At 43.1% G+C, this 23,880-nt stretch overlaps 1 protein-coding gene across 3 annotated transcripts in view; it reads left to right on the top strand.

Annotated features, from left to right (window-relative positions):
• Nucleotides 1-23,880, top strand: part of reln (reelin) — a 91,249-nt gene that overhangs the window by 18,244 nt on the left and 49,125 nt on the right. For all 3 annotated transcript variants that reach the window (XM_087176340.1, XM_087176341.1, XM_087176342.1), the window contains exons 2-3: nucleotides 1,337-1,444; nucleotides 17,660-17,798. In XM_087176340.1, the coding sequence (XP_087032466.1) occupies nucleotides 1,337-1,444; nucleotides 17,660-17,798 (247 nt within the window). The remainder of the gene's footprint in view (nucleotides 1-1,336; nucleotides 1,445-17,659; nucleotides 17,799-23,880) is intronic.

Genomic DNA, 23,880 nt, shown 5'->3' with positions numbered 1-23,880 from the left:
GTAGCACATCCAATATACGCAGACACATGCAGAACACACACTTTCAGACACACAGAAATGCCGGGCGCCGTATGGGAGGACTTGTTAATGGAGTCACCCAGACAGACAGACAGACAGGGAGACAGGGAGACTGGGCCACACAGGAGTCTGCTCTGCCCAGATTTCCACATCGAAACACACCAAGCCCAGAAGAATGAACGCCCCAAGACCAAACTGACATGTTGCTATTGTTACTAAAAACACACCAGCGCCACGGGTGTCTCCTCCTTTTCCCATCCAGTTTTCCCCCAAAAGCGGGGGGGATTCCAGGGTCAGGATATAACAATGCCTCCATATTTCCCAAATGCAAAGCGTTTTATTCCTCAATGTGTAAAAGTGTATTTTTTGAGAGTGTGTTTTCCTTTGAGCTGTGGACTGTTCCCCTGTGCTCTGATCTGTCTGGCTGGAAACAGTCCAGTGGCTGAGCTCTTTTCCTCCGGTGATGTAGCTGGCTCTGTGGTCCCGTCACTCAGGGTCTTTGTTTACTGGGTGGATCAATAGTTAACTTGCTGCTGGATACACTAAGCTGTAGATCTGTTGAGCTGGATAATAGACTGGCAGTTTTCTCTTCTTCCGCTGTTTGTGGTGACCTGTGATGAAGAGAGGCTTAACAAGGCTATCAGGGTTACAGCCAATTAGCTCATCACTCTCTTCTAATATGGTTGTCAATAGGGACGGGCTTTGATTAAAGCACTGTGATTTGTTCAGGATGAGTTAGATTACATTTTGAAGCTGTTGGTTGTGAGACAGACAGCACTGTGATGTTATCATATTGTTTTCTTTTCAGTTCAACTACTTTAAATGCGACTCGAGCCCCCATTAACAGGCACTTTTATTGTGGACCTGTGTGTGTGTGTATTTCTGTGTGTGTGAGGTATGGCTGCTTTTGCTTTAACACCTGCCTGCACATCTGTGCACTTTCCGCTCCTCTCAGGGCATTTAGTGTCATTGGCTTCCCAGTTAATGGTCACTTTACATTTCCGTTTGTTAACACCTGAGCTCTGTGCTCATTAGCAGCAGGACCTTAGGGATCTTTATGCAGTTGTGTGTATACAGTTCCAGACTTCCTGTCCACACGCATGTACATCACACTGACTAATTATCTGCACAGCCTGCAAGTGAAGTGTGAAAAAAACATGAAAAGATAATATATTATATTTCATAAGTTACATGTATGAAACAATTTCTGTTTTGCTTTGGTGCTATGTAACATAACCAATTGTTTGTGGAATTGCAGTAACACACAGCTTGAGAGTAACACCCATGTTAAATCTCCTCCTTTTTTCTCTCTCTTCAGTAACCATCTCTACCAGTGTATCCTTTGATGGTCTGCTGGTGACCGGCCTCTACACCTCCACACCAGTCCAGTCAGCTCCCATCCCTGCCCCAGCTGCTTTTGGCTTTGGTAAGTCTTCATGTGATACCACTGTAGGCTGTTTAGAGCGGCTTCCTCACCAATGCTCCCCGTGCCAATACAAGCTCCATTTTAAATGCTCAACTTAGCTCTGCCTTTTAGAACAAACAAACCATCAGAAACTCTAAAATAGTAACTCAGTGCTGGGACCATGGGGTATAACAGTGAGCACAACCCAGCTCAGAGATCCACATCCGTTCCCAGAATGAGTTTAAGACCACTTCCCCACTCCCATTGTGACAGGCTGTGATGGATGAGGAGCGGGGATGATGTGACATTGGGGTTAGCCAGATGGATTTTCATTGATGTTTGAGAGAAGAGAAACAGAAAACTGAATGTGAAATGAGGAAAAGACATTGGACAGTAAGCTGATAATACATGAGAGGCTTCAGAGAGAAAAAGCCAACCTTCAAATAACAATGAAGAACATACACTGTTGCCAATAAAGTTGGAATAATTTTGTTTTCAGACACAATCCTCTGTTTATTCCTATTTAAAAGCATCAGTAATCACTTTTGACCAGGTGCAATGATTACATTATGTGTCCCAATTACCCAGGTGAAATGAAATAAATCACATTGTCACAATTATATAATGGAAAGAAGTAAAAAATATTTTATTCCAACTTTATGAGCAACTGTGTATTAATGGTCAGCAGGTCAGCTGGTCGAGTATTGAGTTGCAGGAAAGGTTGAATGGTCCAGTTGAAAATCATAGCCATTTGGTCTACTTAAAACATATCTTCACAATGGTGAAATATTATTTATAGAGATAAAGATTTTTGGAAATAATTTAGGAAATGAGGGTACTGTTTCATTTTACTGTTTGCTGTAAAATAATCTGCAGACTATTGATGATATATTAGGATTCTAGTTGTCAAATCCCAATTTTCTTAACATTATCAGCATTTTGTCTTTGCACTGTCTGCATGTGTAGCTGTGTTGTATCTAAATTTACTCCTATCTATGAATTTACTGTGTGCTTCACCTTTCCATATGCTGCAAAATATAAAATATAAATGAATAATATTAGTTAGTTTTAAAAAATATTTTTACAATGAAGTCTAATTTCACAGTGGTTGCAACTGAATTAAAGTTAAGTGTGACCCATCTCTGGACACACAATGAGGATTTTTAGACTCAGATGAAGTTTGTGCGGATGGAGCCCCTGTGTGAAGGGGTGGGGGTTCTCTAGGGGCAATGGACCAGCCATAAAGAACTCCTTAGAGAACAGGGCTACTGGCCCAGAACTGCTGCCCAGCGGGCTCACTTATCCTGACTAACTCCACTGTTCTTCAGACGCTGACTTCACCCCAGCCACGGCAGCTCTTCACTCTTGGCAGCGCTGTTTACTGGGGAGGCATCCAAGCAAGGATTGCGTCACCTTTGCTTCACTCTCATTAATGTGAAAAGTTTTAAGGGAAGGGCTGCACAGACTGATAGGCAGCAGCTTGTGGAACTGTGGGTTTCCGCATGGTGTGTGTTTAAATAAGTCTGCAAAGCCTTCCGTTACAGTGTGTGTAATCTGCTAAGCAGCGATGCTGTCCAGGTTTCACAGCGCAATCACTCAGTCAGTCCTCAGCTGAAGAGCTCTCTGCACTCTGCCTCTCTGCTCTGATTCTCCTGCATCCTCTCCCAGGGCCTCAGGACTTCATGGAGCAATGAGCACACACAGATTCAATGTTGTCAACAGAAGGATGATTTATTACTGCCACCATGGTCCTCTTCTTCATGTGCAAAGTGGGACTGCTGTCTGAATTACAGTTAAATTTTTCCTTTACTTCATTTGTCAGCACAATTATTAGGTAGATGGGATTTTTATGAGGAACTCTTCATAACCTAGTGTCGGCAGCCTGACTGGCCTGCAGACCACGCTCTATGGCAGGGTGTCACGTCTGGGGATTGAAGGCTCTTCAGCCTCGGGAGGCCTGAAGAGGGATGCTCCCAGAGAGGGGGAGCTCCATCAGTGAGCTCATGGAAACCCGGTGACATTGCTGTGCATAAGAAAGCCAGTGTTTGAACAAAATGCTTTGAAGATAATGCAGTGGAAAAATAATGGAATGAGACGCCACTTGATGTCTATTGTTGTGACAGATATTAAAGGATCTGTGAGGAGGAAGAGGGTCATGCAACTCCACAAGGGAGTTTTATGAGCCTGATGTTTAGTGTAGAGTATCTCAGATAGGGTGTGGCTCTAATCCCCCTCAATGGAGGCATATAGGGGACACAGATACACATGGTTAACAAAATGCACACACACACACACACACACACACACACACACACACACACACACACACACTTAGAATTCATTAAAGAAACTCACTCTCACTCAAGAGCACACACACTCACTCCAGCTGTGTACAGCTGTTGGCACGGCGACTGGCTGGGTGAACATGTGGTTGACAGATGTATCAGTGCTGGAACCAACATGAACTCCAGCACGGAAGAATGAAACCTCACTGCACCGTCACCACATGATTGCACACACAGGGAGAAAATCAGTGGTAAATTAAGATTGCTGAATGTTTTTGAAATTTGAAATCACAAGATAATGTTAAGCAAGAGAAGAGGGTAGACTGTTTTGTTAGTAGAGTTTTTTATTTTTTGGGGAGTTGATGTTGCAGAAAAAGAGGCTAAGAGAGAGAGACAGATGCACATATAGGGAGAAGGAATGGTTTAAAACAGAGAAAAATTAAGATGGAATAAACAGATAAAGGCAGGGACCTGTGGAGCCAGAGAGGTTAGTGTTTGTACACTTTGTAACGGGGATGTCTAGTGGTTGGTGTGGTCAGAGCTGTGGCAGCGAGCAGACGGGATGACTGCACGCCTGCCTCTAAAGAGAGAATTCCCCTTGGCCTTCCGTGTCACCCTTCACTGCTTTTTATGGAAAATTCATAAAACCAGTGCATGTACATGTGCATGACCACACTGCATGCAAATACACATGCTCTATCACTAGTCGTCTACTTTCTCTGTCTTATGTGTTTTTCTTGTTTTGGTCTGTCATATGCACTAATGTAGACACCCTCGCACGAACACCCTCACAGACACCATGGTGTGGAGACGAAGAGAAGTGAGCATTTTATTGGCTTCCACGCTTTCTGAATAACAATGCACTTCACACTACATTTGTAATAAAAATGTGAAGGGACTGACTTTTTTACTGCGACGTCAGAACTTAACACCCACTCATTGTCGAATTAGCTGAAGTGTGATGGAGCAATTGGGGTAGACTGAGGAGTACCGTATTTTTGGCTTCTGGGCTAAACTGCTGCTCCAGTTGCCCAAGGCTCATTCCTCCTCTGCCTAAAGGCAGGAGGTTCCCCACTAGCCACCGGGTGGCTAACCACAGACCTTTATGATGCTGTAATTGCTTTGCTATGTCTAGTGCAGAATCAGACAAACTGGAGCTAAAAACAATGTTATGTTTGGGAGCCATGCCCACTTGATGGAGGGAGAACACAGGAGTGTAAATTGACTGTGGTTTTCGTAAATGTGCCCATAAGGGGCCTGATAAACTAGTCTGGCCCAGGCACAGGTGCAACAATGATTCTGTTTCAAGGTGCCAGGCACTGGCAGGAAAGACTCAACATGTCATTTTGCTTTACATAGTCACAATATACAGTTAATGGACGGGGTAGAGTGTGTAAAGTGATTCATTTCATTCTATTGTGTAGTAGAGTTTGACAACCTAATTACTCATTAGACACCATAGCAGATGTTTTACAGTGAAACTTATAAACGCTACGTTTGCATGTGTGTGTGTAACTTGTGTGGAGGGGATGTCTATACACACTGCCAGAAAAGCAACATGAGTCTGGACTGACTCAGCTGCTGGAGATTTCCAACTGCTTCGTGTTTTTCCCTCCTTTGACTTTTATTCCATCAAGAGCTCTTTCTTTCCATTCCAGCCTCTTGGCTTTCTGAAAGGAACTCACACCACGTTGCAACTGCTGTCTACAAAGATTTTACGATGCAAAACAATGACTTATATACAATATCATAATTTTGATTTACTTGGCTCGTGTACACAAAAGAACAGTTTACTGTTGTATGTTGCGCAGCAATGATGAGGTGATGTATTGGACCTCGCAGGCCAGAGCCTGGATGGAAAGAAACATGTCACATATGGTCAGATTTGTAATGCTCCTCTAATTGGCAAAATGTTTCCCATCACATCATTATCCATTCAAACACAAAGACAGAAAATGTGTTCGTTCTAAGTGTCTTCAGCTAAGTTGTAATTATGATGATGAACAAAAGGCACTTAAAAGGAGGAGAGAGCTTTGAAAATAGACAGGAGAGGAAAATGGATAGGCAAAAATGCCAACATGGGGCTGACAAAGTGTTTGAGATTAAGGGAATGAATGTGAGTGGAGAGTGAGAGGAGAAAATTAGAGGAAGTGTGCATGAAAAATGGCAAATAGGGACCAATGAAAGGGAGACAGTACGCTGATATAAGGACAGGGAAGCAGAGAAAGAAGATGAGAGGATGGCGTTCCATCACTCCCTCTGACGGAGTGGCTGATTGGTGTTGCCGTGCCAATGCTGAGCTGCTGAGAAAGTGGTCATTGATGGATGGCTCGTTTGCAGGGTGATGTTTATTTTGTCGTTAATTTGCATATTTGTATGTATTTGTAGTGTGGTTGGCTTCTGCTAGCAAGGATCAGTCCCCATCTCAATATGATGGATCTGGCCGTCTGACAAAATGGACAGCTTAGTGACAGGGACATCCAGCCGACACTCTGTCCCCATGACGGATGGGCTCATGCTAACACACAGCCAGATTAGAGATGAAATCCTGCTGCACCTTGACCTGTGGAGGAGGGGCTAGGAAGGTTGTGCAGCCAAAAGTGTAATCATGCCATACACACATTGAACAGCACTCGTGCCGAAAACGGAAACATATAGAAATACACAATAATGAATGGCCTTTCTTTCATATTATGCGCAATTATACATTCAAATCCAGATATCCACACACTCATCCATCTCAAGGCTGAAGGTCGGCTGTCTGCGCCCTCTTGCCACCAAGCCAGATTGAATGTCAGCCAGAATGTCAGACTATGAGAGATGGCAGCTCATCATGTCAGTATTTACAGAGACACACTGCTTCCTACTGAACAAAGCCTTGTTTTGGAACCTCTGTGTTTTCTCAAACACAGTACTAACAGTCCCAGGAGAGCACAAGTGTGCTTCCGCATACCCCCTCCATCAATGGGATGAAGAAAAACCGAGGAGGAGATACTGTGTAGGGAGAGATGCAGCATAAAGAGGAATGATATAGAGAAAGGGTGGTGCAGGGAGGAGAAAAGGGGCAAGGGAAGAGGTTCCCATGGGGAGAGAAGCTGTCAGTCCCTAGGAGACTTCAAACGCACTACAGCCCTGTGATCAGCCTGCTCCCTGGCTCTCGGCTGACAGCTCCCTGACTGCGCCGCTTAGACTCCTTCATACACACACACACACACACACACACACACACACAGATACACATATACACACTCATACACTCTTGCTTGCTACCATAAGAGCTCTCACACTCACTGACTTATCCACTCATACCACAACATATTCAAATTCCATTGACATACACACTCTCATGCTGATTCTCACACTTAGGATGTGCATCGGTGACACATTTGTGCTGACATCCCTCCTTACAATAACCTTGAACACTGCCAAAGTTCCCCTGTTGCAACTCTTTTCAAGGGCACTGCTCAGTCCCAAACTGTTGCTCCTGAACTGTTGGCTGAATAGAGGCAAGGTGGTGTTTGTGATGGTGGTGATGTTAATAATGATGATGATGACTTATCTAAGCCATTACTCCTTTCCTGCTCAGGGCTGAGGCACCCAGAGACAGATCCCTCCCGATGATGAATTCATTAGTGCAGAAGATGAAATGAGTTGTTAGGGGCAGGGTTATGTATGCGAGGTGATTTGTGTTCTCTGCAGCACAGTGTTGGATCAGACTTGAGATCAGCTGGGTCGGCTTGCTGTAAATCTCCCAACTTTGCTGGCACAGGACTTCCCCACCCCTCTCGCCCACCCCGGGCTGAGCCTCTGTTCTTTCCCTCCCGTCGCCCAACATGTCCTCCCCCCACTGATCTCACACTGACTGGCGGCTGCTAACAGGTGGCTAAACATTTGGGTGCTCTCAGAGTCCGGAGGAATGCTTGGGTGATTATGCATCATAAGTCATGTAGCTTCTTTCCATGTGCACAGCCTCTTTAGAAGTGAAAAGCAACCCCACCTTCAAAGAATTCAAACAGAATACAGCATAATCCATTATTAATTTAAGACCCACATCAGACTCTGGTGCATTAGTGCTGACCATACGTAGCAACAGCATAGGTCTTGCCCTTTTGCCTCTCAGGTGCAGTAGACCTGCTGGAGCACTGCTGCTGGGAATTTACTGGTTCACTTAATGTACACTAGCTCTCTTGGAAAACATAGTCCTTTCTTTGAACTCCCACGGCGTCACTAGGTGTGCTTACATTTGTATGTGTATGTAGTGTTCAGTATGCGCGTCTCTGTTCATGCATGTGTGCATCGATTTGTGTCTCTGAGTGAAGGTGTGCATGGGCGTGTGTGTTTCTATTTTCCTTTTTTGAGAGCACACAAAAATTCGTATGCACATGCTGAGCATGCTTTTTCCTTTTTTTCACTGTACTTTTTGCATCCATATATATGGTAAAAAAGGTCCAGGGTGACACAGAGAGCAGAAATAGGAGAGAGCTGGACTGACTGTGATAGAGATTTCAAAGTGGTGTGTGAGCTGTTGGGCAGTTTTATTTTTTATTTTTATTTATTTTTTTATCCTGCAGGAGAGAGCAGCAGGCGTAGGCTGTTTCTCCCATGTGTGGTCTCTCTTGAGCAGAGCAATGTTATTTTCTGCCATGCAGAGAGGTTGGTTACATGCCAGAGAGAACGGGAGAGAAGAGAGAAATAAAGATAGAATAAAGACAGAGAGAGCTTTGACTCAAAGACTGCTCAGTTTGACACATTTCTGTGAACACTAGTGGGTTTGCATCATTTCAACACAGAGGCAAGCTGACTTTGAAATTTATCTTTGTTGTGTTGTGATATAAAACTCCTTATTCTCTATACCTCTGCATGCACCTTGCAAGTGTGTGGGCATCTGTGGGTTTGGTGTGCAAACTGAGAGAGAGTGATTTTACAAACTCTTCTCCACAAGGTGCACGCCATCGAGGCTGCACTCTGAGGTCTATTCGTTTTTAAAGTTCCGTTACAGAGAGTATTAGAAACAGCGGAAGTGCTCTCTCCGACTCCTTGAGATGAGGATGCTTAGTGCTTGGTTCTTCTGGTCTCTCCCTGTAAGGCCCAACTGGATCTGGTCTTGTACCCTCTAAAAGCCTCAGAGAAGAATAGAAATGCTCCAATGCCTCGCCCATTTTCTTTTACATTATATACAATTTATCTGTGAGCAACTCACCCAGATCCAATCTGACCCATATTTTGGCAGCGAAAATAGTTGGTGACCTTCTCTGTGTTTCGCCCTCCTTACGAGAGCCAGGCTGTTGCCGTGATTAGTTCACTGCCTCCCAGCACTCCTCTGTCAGACCAGGCTCAGGTCCAGCCTCCTCCGTAAACACATTTAGATACACACACATGCTGTACGTCCACATGCATGGAAATGCAGCACAGACGCCATGCCTTGCTTTACCATGGCTTCCACTGGCTCCTCACCTGTCGCCCCAGGTCTCTGTCTCTCATACTCAACATGTGTGTGTGACAGAGCCTGCGAGACCGCGGCCTCACCAGTTTGTTTGTTTGCTGCATTGACGGGTGGGGAGCAGGGACGTGGGTGCAAGAAATTAGCACAAGTCAAATCAGATTAATTAATCCCCAGCTCAAACTATTAGCCGAGGAGTCGTGTTGAATTAAAAATCAAATTAGCCCTGGCGCCTGCCGGTAAAGCTGTGGTGTGTGCCTGCCAAGCTACAATGACACACACCCACAGAAGGCAGGCGCTCATGGGCTAGACTGACGGATGGACGCATGGGGATGGATGGATGGATGGATGGATGGATGGATGGATGGATGGATGGAAGAAGTGGGTGCTCAAGGACTTGAGGGGTGGGGGAAGGGGAGTTTAGTGACTTTGCCACCCAGTGTGGTAAGCTTCTCCTGGGGCACGGAGCTGGCTGTCTTCCACTGGGTGCTGCTCAACAGGCCTCACACCACTAGCACTCAGCAGGCTTGGCTGTGTCGCTCCAATTAGGCCTTTAAGCAACACTTCACCCTGATAGTTTATATAACACACACACACACACACACACACACACACACACACACCGTGACTCACGGTCGGTGAGCCTCGGACTGAAACCAGTTTTAAACAGGCCCTTGTTTCTCTTTTTGACTCATAAAAACTTGAAGGGAAAGGGAAATTCAGTTTTTATTTTATATATATATATATATATATATATATATATATATATATATATATATACACTGCTCAACAAAATTAAGGGAACACTTAAAACACACATCGGATCTTGATGAATGAATTATTCAAGTTGAAAATCTTTACTGATGTACATTGTATAAGTTTTTGAGAACCAATTGACGAAACAACACACACACACACGTATATGTAATATATGTAAGTGTGTATTTTTTCCTATGAGTAATAATAACATTGTGATCACAGAAATTCATTTCTGAATTCTGAGAACGTGGGAACATCACTAAGAAGAAGTAAAACCTGGCAAGAAACATCAAATGTCTGATGATCAAACAGGTTTCAGTCAAACTCATTTTGAAGAGAAGATGAAGTTGAAAGATAAAATTATTACCCAAATTTTCTTTTGTAAACATCCCTCACAGTTTGCAAACAATCATTTTTGACCTAGTTAGTTTTTCTATACCATGAGGAATTCTTTCAGGTGTGCTCATTTTTGGTTTTACTCCCAAATAAATTTTCTAAACTGTTGGTTTGTTTCCAACATCTCTGATCATCTAACTGATCTTGTTTCTTTCAGGCATGTATATATGCATTTGGGTATACTACATGTGTGCTTGCACATATGTGAGTGTGGCTTTGAGATGGATTGCAGGGCTGTGCAAAGAAGTAGAGGTCTCATCTATCATACAGGGTTGGGCTCCAAAACACACAACACTTGTTTGATTCAGAACAACATTCATTTCAATTATGACACATTAGTTCAGGGGGGTATATTCTGCTCCACGAGTGTTCCTATATTCCATTCATCATTCATGCTTGTATGGCCTGTAGCTCTTGATCATTGAAAGAAAGCAGTACGCAGCCTCAAGCAATTACTATTATTTTCTTCATACTTTTAATTTTCAGTTATTGGTTTTGATAGATGCATAAGCAATTATTAAATTAGTAGTAAATTATTCTTCACATATGACCATATGCTGTTGTGTACAGTGCTTTCTCTCTTTCAGCTGGTTAGAGCCATACTGGCAGTTCCTTCATTGTGTGTGTGTGTGTGTGTGTGTGTGTGTGTGTGGGTGTGTGTGTGAGTGTGGCCTCGCCTTCAAGAGTTTATAGATGATGGATGATGGATGCTGTGAGATACAATGGAAGCCTAAATGAAAGAGCAATTCTTCTCCGAATGTATGCATATAGGCAAAAAGTGGTCAGGTTCTTAGAGCGAGGGCATGGATACATACATTTTATCTACACACATGACTACACACTGTGAACCCATGGAAAAACATGATAACGTAAACACATACACATGCACAGCAAGTATGCTTGTGCATGTTCACCTACACACATATACCGCTCAGCAGACGTCCAGGTGTCCTTTACCGCCATTTAAACGCTCTTCCATTCAAGTGGCAAACCTCTCCCCCTCACTTTTTCCCACAGAGTCTCTTACCCCCTTTCCCCTGGCCACTGGCATCTTTCACCACCCATATTAACACACAGCTTCCTCCTGGCAACGCTGTGCCGGACCCCTGCCATCACCACAATGCTGCCAACCTGTCTCCATGGCAGTGTGATTGTCAGATGCTGAGATGGATGCCTATTTCAGCCAATGGCAGATCAGAGTCAGGTTGTCATGCGCCTTGAGACCCTGCAGTGGACCAGCTGAAGATGGTATTGGAAAGAAAGGGTGAATGCAACACAACGGGCGCACACAAACACACACACTCACGTAGCATGGGATTATTCAGCAGCACAAAGCGTATGGGGTCCCTACTCAGCCTGTCAGTACTGTTGTGATGTATCATTTATGTTGCCATTGTGTGGCCTTCTCCTGCAACATGTTGACAGAGGCATTATTCTGGCTTTTGACAGATTCCCATACATTCACAGGCTTTTAATAACACATGTTAATGCTCCAATAGGTTTATGACAGGTTTTGAAAATTACCACATGAAATATGAGCCTTTAATGGGCCTGCTCTCTAAATTATCTGGGGTGGTATACTTTGAATTTCTAAGTCTGAGCAAGTGGGAGAATGATCACTGCTTATAAGGCTATTATCTGTCTGTGTGTGCACATACATACACACATAACAAACATGCACACAACAGGCCCGGAAGACAAAAGATGTGCATTATAAACTTTGATATGTGCTTTTAAATGAGATCCACTTTTCTGTGTTTAATGAAAAAGTATATAGTGATTGGTGATAAATATAAATTCCCCAGACAAAAATCAAATAGCCTAATCTCCTTACAGCACATTACACTACTTCATAGCGTTTTCATTAACGCTCCAAGCAAACTGCTATGCACGCACACGGATTTTAATATTCTGTTTGTGGTTGCTTCTCTGTGTGTATGTGCAGACATAGAGGGTCATGTGCGTTGTGTATTTATGGTTCTGTGTGTGTGCTCTCTAGCATTAAAGGCATACATGAATTAATTAATAACAATTGCTCCAGTGAAGGGAAAGCAGGACCAGTTTACTAGATTTACTGCTGGTAGAAAGGAAGCAACATGCTCCCAGATTCCTCTTGCCTTTAGGGACCGAAGTGTATTTTCCTTCTGCCTTCCTGTCAGCAATTCCTTAGCGACAGAGAGAGGGAATCAGAAATGTAGCTTCACTGACTTGAAATCATCTTAAAACCATTTATCAGGAACAGATACAGTCAGTTCAAACACAGACAGTTCACTCAAACTAACAGTTTCCTGTTGCTTCAGAGCCAGACATTGCTGAAGGACAGTTGTCTGACTGCAATGACTGCAAATTCCAGGAGTTATTTGGTACTGACCAGATGTCAGATGGTGTGTATAAACTCTGAATGATTCTGGTAAATGTGCACATCAATTTGAATGGTGCCTCTCGAATCCTCACCACTCTGCCACAAAGCCTAGCTATCAGTTCTAATGCCAGTTAGACCGGCTCCTGCTGGTCCTACAGTGTGAAGTTGCTGCCAGGCTGAGCCACCGATTGCCCATCTGCTCCATCAGGGAGAATTCTCACTCCATGTATTTGACTTGTTTTGAGCTTGGCTGTGGAAAGCTCATTAGCGTTGCAAAGTGAGATATAAAGACAGATAAAAATGCACGGTCTAAGCAGAGAGAAGTTAAAGAGTACGCAGCCAGATGTGAATTGAAGTGTTTACATATTTAAAAGAGAAAGACGAGACGGAAGGGAAGAAGACGGGAGAAGTCTTTGTTACTGGAGACATGGGCGGACTGAATATGAATAAAGAAGTGGCAGTGAACTTCCCACTTCCTTTTTATGGGGCGCTTTAAAAATTCACTGCAATTACCAGCAGAGATTGATGTTGGGGTTACATTCCTACAACCAACATATGACCCTTAAAATTCAGACACACCCATTTCCTGTGTTTCTGTGAGATTGTGTGTGGCCATGCCCGAGAATGCATGTATAGGCATTTGTGTGTGTGTGTGGGGGGGGTTCATATTTATGAAACATGCTTTGCCCAGTCATACCGTGGGAGTTAGCAGGTCATCTTCCCTTGCCATTAATCACTGCCGACAGCTCATAAGTGCCCAATCTGCATGTGAAAGAACTGCGTGTGTTTGTGTGTGCAAGTGTGAGCGTGCATGCATTTGTATGTGCGCATTTGACTGTGGATGTGTGGTTGCCTCCAAGATCCCCCTGTGGCTGCTTATTGAATTAGAAGCGGCCTCCAGTGATACTTATCTAACATGCAGCATGAATGCATCACCGGTGGCGTTTGAACTGCAGCTACAACTTAGGTCATTGTAAGCTCAGTAGGTGAGTTCTGCATGTGGCTGATTGTGTGATAAAGAGGCTTAATGCGGAGAACAAACAGCCACAGCTGATCAAGCGTAAAGTTTGCCATCACCCAGTTACTGAGGCTTAAATACAACTGCATCAAGTGCTGTAATTACAATGAGAGAATTTGGGCGATCGAGAATGAGAAAAGATGAGATAAACAAAGCACAAAATAGTAAAAGAGAAGAAGACAAGCACATAAAGAAAAGTTAACATCCATCACACCTGTTAGTTACCAGAGATGTTGTAACAAAGAAGTCAGAGATCATCTGACGAAACGGTGTTAGCAGTTTGTGTGACCCTAGCGTACAAGGACACAGGAAGGACTTTGCAATATATTTCCATTTCACAATCACGAAACTGTCTTTCTGTTTCTCTGCTCATCTCCCTGGACGGAACCAGGAATGTCAGAGCTTTCTTTTTCTCTCTCTCTCCAGGTTCACTACAGCTTGTTGCTTTACTGGAACGTTTGGGATTTGGATCTCACTGAATAATAGTGATTTTTTCTCTCTCTCTCTCTCTCTCTCTCCACACCCAGACATGAAAGGGACTAGTTTCGTTATTTGCATTTTTACGCCTGAGTGTATTTTTCAAGTGGGAATAGAAATTCTGTGAGTGGTGTCGAGTCCCAGCTCTGCTGTGTCCTGGAGTGCATCAGTCTGCCTTTTCATCTTCACCCTAGCCAAACTGCTTTCTGTTTTTCTTTAGCCATACCATCAGTTCCTCCCTCTTCCTACCTCTGTGTCTCCATTGCTTTTCTCTCTATGACTGCCTGTTGCTATTTTCACATGATGTTATGTCCAATTTTTGTTTCAATTCGTTGAATTCTGTGTTTGTATTAACCTCACCACAGTAGCATGTGGGGCATTGGTTATGGTTGTATTACAAGAGTTTGTCATAACTGTTAATGAAAAACTACTCTAACACTAAAGTTGTTGATGATGCTCTTCCCACCATTTGGGTGACAGGACTGTAAATGTAAATGAACGAGTGATTTGAATGAGGGATTCATTGTTTCTGTCCTTCTGTCCACACTGGCCCCAGCCCTTTACTCTCTCCTGCTATCTCCTCTGTTCATTCTGCTGCTCAGCTCTGTCACCACTCTCCTCTCTGTCTGTTTGTCTCTGCAGCTTTCCAGATAGTGTTTTCATTGCCATGAGAGCTAAGCTTGTATTATGCACATCTGCAGGGATTCTCAAATTGCACCATGGCAATGTGGTGAGAAAGATTCATAGCACTTCTCCTTCTCTTCGTCTGCCGCAAAATTGGACAATTAGTGCCAAAACTGTTGTCTCGACTGCCTTGGTTGTGGCAGTAAATTTGTGGCACGTAACAGCAATGAAATTGTTCTGAAAATGGCAGTTTTTTCTGTCAGAGGGGGTGTAAAAAAAACAAAAAAAAAACAAGGAAAGATGTATGGGTATGTCAATGCATGCTTTCCCGAATGCATCATAAGAACCGGCACAGCACTATTTCTGCTATTTTGTATGTTGGCAGTAAAGAAAGGGTGCTGAGGGGATCTTGCTCAAACAAACAACATAGCAATAACCCAAGACAGTAATGTGTGTTTATGTGTGTTTCCCGTGTGAGTGTGTATTTGTTTGCTTAGGAGTAAATCGCGGGCATTACGCAGAGAGGTTGCAGCCGAGGTGATTGGAGAACAGCAGTATTATTAGTGGGTGATTACATCTCAGTCTGTTATTACACACCAGCAGCTCCTTGTATGGCCGCTTCGCTTGACACCTCGTAAATCTGACACATTAGGACCACATGATGCATGCACTTGCACATAATGTCACAATATGTTGTTGTCATGTGAAAACCTCTTAAATCACGTAGCTTTGATGATCTTTCAGTTTGAACGCCAATTAAAGAGTTTGATGTTTCTCTGTGTGATTAGAAAATTTACAACTGCTGGGTTGAAGAAAAACCTTTGGAAATCCCACAGGGTAAAATAAATACATGTAAAAACAAGGTTGTTTTTATTAGATTTTCATCCGACAGCAATGATAACTAGGTTTGTTTGTACCAACGCACACATACACATCGACATAAATTCTGCACAACACTACAGATGAACACACACACAAATACACACGCACACAGCTGGCAGAGTCAGACAGACACATTTATGATGCTGTCGACATTGTGTGTATTTATGGATGCAATCTGTGAAGTCAAATTTATTACTGTCAGAAACGGGAGGAATTATTTCTCTTTAAATAATTAGTTTTGAACCACACACGCAGATGCAGACGCACACATACACAATCTTTGCATATAGATTTGCACATCGATCCAGGGGATGTTGGAGCTCAGATGTTATTAATCATTGCTGATTATGTTTTCAGTGATGTGAGTTATGATTGAGGAGAGGAAAGGAGTGGAGAGGAGAGGAGAGGAGAGGGTTGTGTTTGAAGGTTGTATAAAGCAGAGGCCAGCCAACAGAGCGCTGCTGCTCAGAGCACATCTTCATACACAGATGGGACATCGTATACATTTTTAAACTGGCTGAATGTGTTTGCTCTGTGTGCACTGGACCACAATGTTGACTTGGTGTTGCAGAATTATGACAAATGCCCAGTTTATCTGTCTGGGAGATGTGTCTGTGCAAATGCATACTCCAGTTAGAATAGTTACTGCACAGTTTGGACGCCTCTTCTCAGTCACAACAAAGCCATTTAGTTACGGTAAATTATTAAACTGTTCTGTATGTCTGCACAGTGATTGATGAGGCCGGCGGCATCTTGCCCTTGCCCTCTGTGATATGAAGGAAAGATTGTGTGACATGATGTCATTCCATCAGTGCAATCATAGCCGAACCCAGATCCTCATTATGTAGTGTCAGCTCACAGGGAGGGAGAAAAGGAGGAGGGGGTCCAGGAAAAAATGAATGATGAAAGGAGAGAAGTGAAGAGGAAAAAAGAGCAATGAGGAGAAGGTGGGTGAGAAGTGAGTGTGAGGCAGGAAGCAATGAAAGAAGAAAAAGAAAACTGCAGGTTGCCAGTGGATGGAAAAATTAATAGTACAATGGCATGAGATCAAACAAGTGAGGAAAGAAGTAGAAAGCTAACGGAAAGAAGGGAGGATCGAGTAAGGCAGATATGTATGTTCAACAGTCCAGACATCGGTAAAAGTCAATGCGGTGCCTTGTTTTCAGTATCAGTAGTTCCTTACATCGCACAGGTCCTTGTGACTCTCTTACTTTCAGACTTTTAATTGTACACCAGTCGATAGGTTTGACTTTGCTGCAAATCATCTCGCACAGCACACCATTATTTATTTTTATGTGTTCCTACTTGTCTTCTTTCATTTCAGTACTACATAAAATCAACCTGAACAGACTTGGTTGTGATAGTTTTGGTAATCCATCACAGTTTTGTGAAAGTAAGTCTATGAGTGTGCAGCAGTCTGTGTATTAATTTTTAAAGCCTGTTAGGGCTGTTAGGGAAACTAGTGAGAGCTGGCTACCAGAAAACAATTTTTTAACCCCAGAAGCCATAAATTAAACATAATCCCTTACACCCCATCTGTCTCTTAGTTATTGTTTGTCTTTGGTTGTAGTTTTCTGACGTGGCAGCTTGTGAAGACAAAGTCGTAGGGAGGCCCATGAACACGCACCACTGCCAGACCATAAAAATCACGATCTTATAAATGGGCTTACCACACAATGATAATGTAACTTACAAATCTAAAAGGAAACATAACAGACTGTGACAAATTAGAGTAACCTGTTTAAAAAGCCATTTTCTTGTGTTTGCCAGTGCATGCATGATTTTGATACCGTACTAAAATAAATGGAAACCAGCTGCCACCTGTAAGGTGAGGAAAACATTCAAAAATCTGAAAAACCATTGTAGGCTTTAGTGAAATGTTTGGCAAATGACAGAAAACAGAGAAAATGTTGGTGACGCTCATTCACTTTCTCCATCCCTCCAATTGTTTTGTCTTTTTGGTGTCTCACTTATTCTCTCCTCTCTCCTCCAGGTGTGATGCCAGAGCGTCAGTTTGGTGGTACCCAGTTCGTTTGCAGTGTGGTCGCTTCCCACGTTAGCCACCAGCCCTCCACCAGCTTCAGCTTTGTGTGGATCGCTCCACCACCTGGCACTGGCTGCGTCAACTTCCTGTAAGTCACACATGTGAAGAGAAGAAAGGGTCTAAGAGAGAATAAGACAAATTGCAAATGAATAGCCTCGTGACACGGACTAGGACCTTTACAGCTGCCACACATATAACCCTGACATGGAAGTCGTAAACTCTAACAATAATATCCGTTAATGTTGTGTGGCCGCGTATTGACCCAGTGAGCCTGAGAGATCAGCTCACATCATGGGCGGTGTTTTCTTTGTTGGAGCCGCAGACAGGATGTTAAAAGGCTATCCTGTCAGAGAAAGCATGCAAGATGGCTGGAAAGAGGTTAAACCAGGCACAGAGTTAACGTGTGTTTTTGTATCCTAATTACCTTGCCTGACATGGCCTGTGCAGTAGCAGGTGTGAATGTCTGTGTGTGTGTTTCCCCTGCTGAGAATTAAAGGGAATATCCCCACCCTCTCAATCAATGGGCTCGGTCCCTCTTCTCATTGGAAAATGTGTTGGTCAGATCCACCCATCCCCCAAGGATGGGTGTGATGCACACACACACTTTTTGCAACAGAAAAAAGTCATGTGAGATAGTTATTCTATTATTTTACTATTTATTAAGTCCAGCAGCTTTCCACTCTCACTAGAATAAATGCTTTCTAATAGCGGTTATATTGTGATTTTTAGCCCATTTCAACACACTCAGGGGAGGTAACCAGTTGACACTGGACAGGTGATTTAGCTTTCATGTCTCTATATGTACATGTTACTTACTGTATTTCTATGAAACCCTGGCCCAAGAGGAAATTACTCTAGATGTGTGAATTTGAGAACAGTCTTGGTCTTTCCTTTTTCCTCATTTTGTTCCCTCCTTCCTCTGGTTTATCTTGCTCCTCATCATTTTCTCCATCTCTATCTGTTGGAAACACCCTCTAACTCTCTTTCCCTCTAGTTCTCTTGGCCGGTGATTTACAGCCTCATGCTGATAATCAGTCAAAATGCAATTAGCAGCTGTTGCGGGAGAAGTGTAGAGGAAAAGGGAGTATTCAGACAACTCTGCCCCATGCAAAGTCACAGCAGCACAGCGCCACATTACAAAGATCTTTAAGGAACTCACTCACAAATATTACGAAATTTATAAATTTGACAAGGCAATTCTCAGACTTTTATATCCAGAACAGCCCAGTGTATTTTTAAATGAAATCCAAAGTTGAAAACATTATTATTGTCTGATTTTAATGGTTGGATAGTCAAATCAAACCGCAGACTAATCCCTTTTTTTCTTTTTTATCACTAGTCATCCTCTTTCAAAACTTGAAAGACACAGCAAATTGAACATCAGTGTTTCATAAAAGCCACAACTAAATTAAACACTTTGGCAGTATTTGCAAAAATCCCTCAGTGAATTCCTGGAGGGACTCGATAGACTATCAGACAGAGACTTTTATGGACAGACTGGCAGACAAGGATTCAGCTTGGGAATTTGCTGAAGTGGGGCTGCCATTTAGACAATATCCACAGAACCAAACAGATTTACTGGCTTTTTTGTCTGCCAGCAAACACATTTACTGTTGAGCGTGTGTCAGCTTACTAGGACTGTGTATTTGTGTGTGTGTCAGTGCATGAGCTGTTTGTTTGTGTGTGTGTGTCAGTGCATGAGCTGTGTGTTTGCGTGTGAGTGTAAACCACAGAGCAGCAGTGTGCAATGCTGATGACAGTGGGGCTGGCAGGGGGCCACGACTATATGACAATAGGGACCCCTGCGGCTGACCTTATCAATGTCAGCCAGTCACACTCCAGCTGGCTAGAGACTGCTCGTCACACACACACACACACACACATACACACACACACTCTTACTGCACCCCGTTACAGTTCACAGCTTCCATCTCCACCAGTATATCCTCGTCTCCACAACTGCCCTCTCTGGGTTCCGTGGGGGAATTCGGCAGGCGAGGCCCTCTTGTCCAAAACCAGGGCCACCTTGGGTGCCACATCGATTTTTCCAGGAGTGGATTGTCAGTGTTGTTACTCTTGAGGGCAAGATTAGATCAGAAAAGTCTGCATCTTGGTTTATATGAATGGACTCTTCCCCAGAAATGCAGTTTTGTAACAAATGCTACAGTCAGTTTAAAAGTCAACCAAGGTAATAAAAATATAGTGCTACGGATGTCACAGAGAAGACATTTGTCTGACTCTGGACAGTACAAACTGTAAATAACGCAATGTCCTGCCCTTGCACACAGTACTCCTGCCCTGATGGATACAAGGAGCATTTTCCACAAGCGGTGTCCATGAGTGTTTAAATTAAAGCCACAGACGTCCTACGTCCTTCACAGGGCTGGAGCCGGTCCGACACTGCATTAATATGGGGCCTATGAGCAGTTTTATGGGCGATATTGTGGGAGTGTTCCTGGTAACAGATCACTAGCCGGAGTGTGATAGAGTGCAGTGACGTGGGGATCCAGAAGAACTCATTTTCTGGGTGGCTGTAAATTGCCACCTAAAGAGAAGTGGAGGCCTTGGAGGAGCAGAGGGGAGGAGAGGAGGCAGAGGAGGTGCAGGAGGTGGAGGAGTGGGGAGCATACACATACATCTATAAGAGCAGCAACAGTTTTTATAACTGCTATTTGATAAGTCAGTCCTTTATCAAGCAAAAATGTGAGAATAATAACAACTTTTCTGTTTTATATCAGTGTAAATTGAACATATATGTGTTTTGGGCTGTTGTCAAAAACCAAGTAATTTGAAGCTGTTGCATTGGTCTCTTGGAAACCACTTCTTTATGTCATGACTGAACAACAATTTGTAATAAAAATTCTATAGTTAAAAAGTAACCATCAGTTGTTACCTTAATAGGATACACTACGCATATCTATAATGTAGGCAAAGAGAAAACCCTGTCAAAATACAAACCAACTCACGCTTTAATGATTGCATAAAACACAGTTGTGCCCCACTTTTTATTCTTCTTGCACAGACATGACATTCCACAACACCACACAATGTACTGAATGTTTTGCTGCACTTAGCAGAGGTGAGAATGGTTAATAGCTTCCTCTGGTGAATGCAAAGATGCACTGGTGTGTCTGTTCCTTTCTTTGCCTTTATTCTGCTTCATTTACAGCCTCAAGGCAGTCGGTGCATTGTGTGTGTGTGTGTGTGTGTGTGTGTGTGTGTGTCTGTGTCTGTGTCTGTGCAGTATGTGTATGTGCGTGTGTGTATGGGGTTTTATATTTAACTACAGCTAACTTCAGAGAAAAATAATATTCAAACAACTTTAGCATAACTGTTGCTTCAGTATGGGTGCTGTATTGGTGCTTTATGCACCCATGCAGCCCTGAATGAACATATCCTTGTGTGTGTGTGTGTGTGTGTGTGTGTGTGTGTGTGTGTGTGTGTGTGTGTGTGTGTGTGTGTGTGATGTGTTTTTGAGCTGTAGTGTTTTGTACTGGCTCCCTGTGGGACTCAGACAGCTGCTGGGTTGGAGATTGCTTTAATTACTGGATGTGAGCCCCCCCCCCCCCCCCCTTTCCAAAGTGTTCCCCTGTGGAGACGGGTGCCTGCAGACCTAATGGCACACTGTTCCTGTATGTCATGGCATGCTGTGTATGTGTGTGTTTATATATGTTTATATATATATATGTATGTGTGTATATACAGTATATACATACAGTATATATATATATATATATATATATATATATATATATATATATATGCATTTGTTTGCCCATGTATCTGTTTGTCTCTACGCATCACTGCTACCTGTGGTTTATCTGTGGAGTCCCAGACAGATTGAAGCCACTTGTTGGAGCAATTAGTGGGAGAAAGAGAAATGGAGTGAGGAAGGGCAGGTGGGTGCTCAAATACTCCCTTGTCTTGTTAGCTGTAATTGAAAAGCAATGGTTCCTGTGCTGTAATTATGCCGGGTGTTGTTGAGTTGTTGATACTGCCATCTGCCTTGAGGAGGCAGGTCTGTGTGAGCATGAAGTTTGTGAAACACACACTTTTGTACTGTATAGCACATATGTGGTGGACTTCACCACAGTCCACTTCTGCATGTGAAAACAGTGTGGTCTTTGTAGAAAGGGCATAGCTCTCAAAAGATGTAGCAGGTAGCAATTATTGTAGACTTAGCTGTAATGCAGATGTGCTCCTGCTTTTAGGTGTGCTGCTAAAAAGAGCCCACCGACTAGAGATCATTCAGGGCGCTGAAAACTGTGAATATTTATACCCTCACAGAAGCGTCTGGGGCAGATGTCCTTTTTAGAAACATGGCATTTCAATCACAGAATAAAGTGATCAATTAAAATTTGGATTGGACTTTCCATTTTATGATCCTGACAAGGAGAATGATAGACAGCTTGTTGTATTAATCAGAGGTCAAAGGTCAGAGTTCAAACATCAGGCTGACAGATGACCTATCTCACCCAGCTCCTAGTTTCTCCTGGTATTAGTCTTCTGCATTGATTTGCTGTTATTCAAGTCAATCTTGGAGTCTGCCTCAACATAAAATCACTGGTTAATGAGCTCCCCTCATCATTAAAGCTCCATACTGGCCTCTGGCTGTGTGACTGATTCACCGTAGACATTGAGCCAGGGAACATGAATGATTGGTTCAAGGCAATCACATTTTTGGCATTGTAGATATAGAAATATGAGGGAGTAATGCGAAAGATGACAGAGCACATAAATCCCATCCACTTTTTTGCTCCACAATCTGACCAGAGCTGCAAATCTGACACAGTCCATCCATATAATTCCAATTTTCATATATCACACATTCACATAGGACAGCAACTCCTATATCTCTCATATTCATGTGTTTAACCTTTCCTAAACTTTCAAAATGTGTCACTTCTTTCAGAATTTAACAGTAAATCATCACCTTTAAGAGGCAAACCCATTCCTGCGCTCCTCAACGGATCACAACCCAGGCTCCTGTTGCCGTTTATCCTAAAGGTCTCTGCATCCATGATAGTGTCTTATTTCCCATGGGACAGTCCGTGACCTCTGTAATTAGATACATACACCTGTGTAAACAGAGACACACCAGCGCATACAGACACATGCATAGTACACATCAGTGCTCTGATCAATACTGCCATAAATTGTCCGCATCACATATGTGCTGCACCAGAGTCACAGTCTCATCAGGAGGTTGCCGTCCCACCTGCTGATACGGTGACCTCCCTATCAATTCTAGATGAAATAGAGCATGGAGATTGAAAAAGAAAAGCATTTCATTTTAAATGCAGCAAAATGAACCATGCTCAAGGGACAGGGGGTCTGCTCCAGATGTATTTTGTGTGAAATGATTGCTCGACATTTTGCGCTGTCTGTTCCCCTCAAATGCGCTCCGTTGTGACTGACAAGATAAATAACAGACATGACTTGTTGCAGGGATTCATCTGTCTGTTCTTTGCTCTGGGTAAATACATTAGATTCTTCCCTTTCTCCCTCTCTTGTCCTAATCTGACCCTTGCTGACAAATTGAGGAAGGAAGACAAAGGTTTTTAAAAAAGGCTGATTTTGTCAAATATCCAGTTTTTCATGCAGCCTTTTTCGAGACTGAAAGAAATCACTTCTTACCTGCCCGAGCCTGAAAATAAGCAGCTTTTTTTTTTTTTGCTTCTTCCTTACATATTTACTCCTAACAACTGTTGTTTTCCTAATCCCCCTAATTATTACTCACTAACAGTAGTCAAGGTCAATTGCTCTTCTCCTGGCTGTATACTGAGCAATAACTGTGCTTCTTCTGGCTGTATTCGGAGCCGTAACTCTCTATGACCCTGTGCTAACAAGCAGGTAATTTGCCAAACAACTCCCAAATCCCTCCTCTGTGGAGCTTCATTAAATTTGCATGTTCTCCAGGAGCCTTTTTCAATTAATTAATTTAGGGGCAGAGGGAGGGGGGAGGGAGTAATGTGATTTCACAAAGCCAGTCACACCTTCTCAGGTCCTGATGGGTATGAAAATGTCAAATCTGGGATGAAATCAAAGAAAACGCACTTTACATTTCATCCAAGCTCCTGAACAGTGATCTTCTGGAGAGAAATGAATGCGTGCTCAGCCTCTCTCATTGTCCTGCCTTTACTTCTCCATCTCTCTGCCTCTCCATTCTT

Source organism: Seriola lalandi, unplaced genomic scaffold (assembly GCF_002814215.2).
Source record: "Seriola lalandi dorsalis isolate HSWRI2012SDOR001 ecotype SW California unplaced genomic scaffold, Sedor1 jcf7180002054548, whole genome shotgun sequence".
NCBI classification, from domain to species: domain Eukaryota; kingdom Metazoa; phylum Chordata; class Actinopteri; order Carangiformes; family Carangidae; genus Seriola; species Seriola lalandi.
The sequence above is the reverse complement of the archived record's forward strand: the minus strand, read 5'-3'. Positions and strand labels throughout refer to the sequence as shown.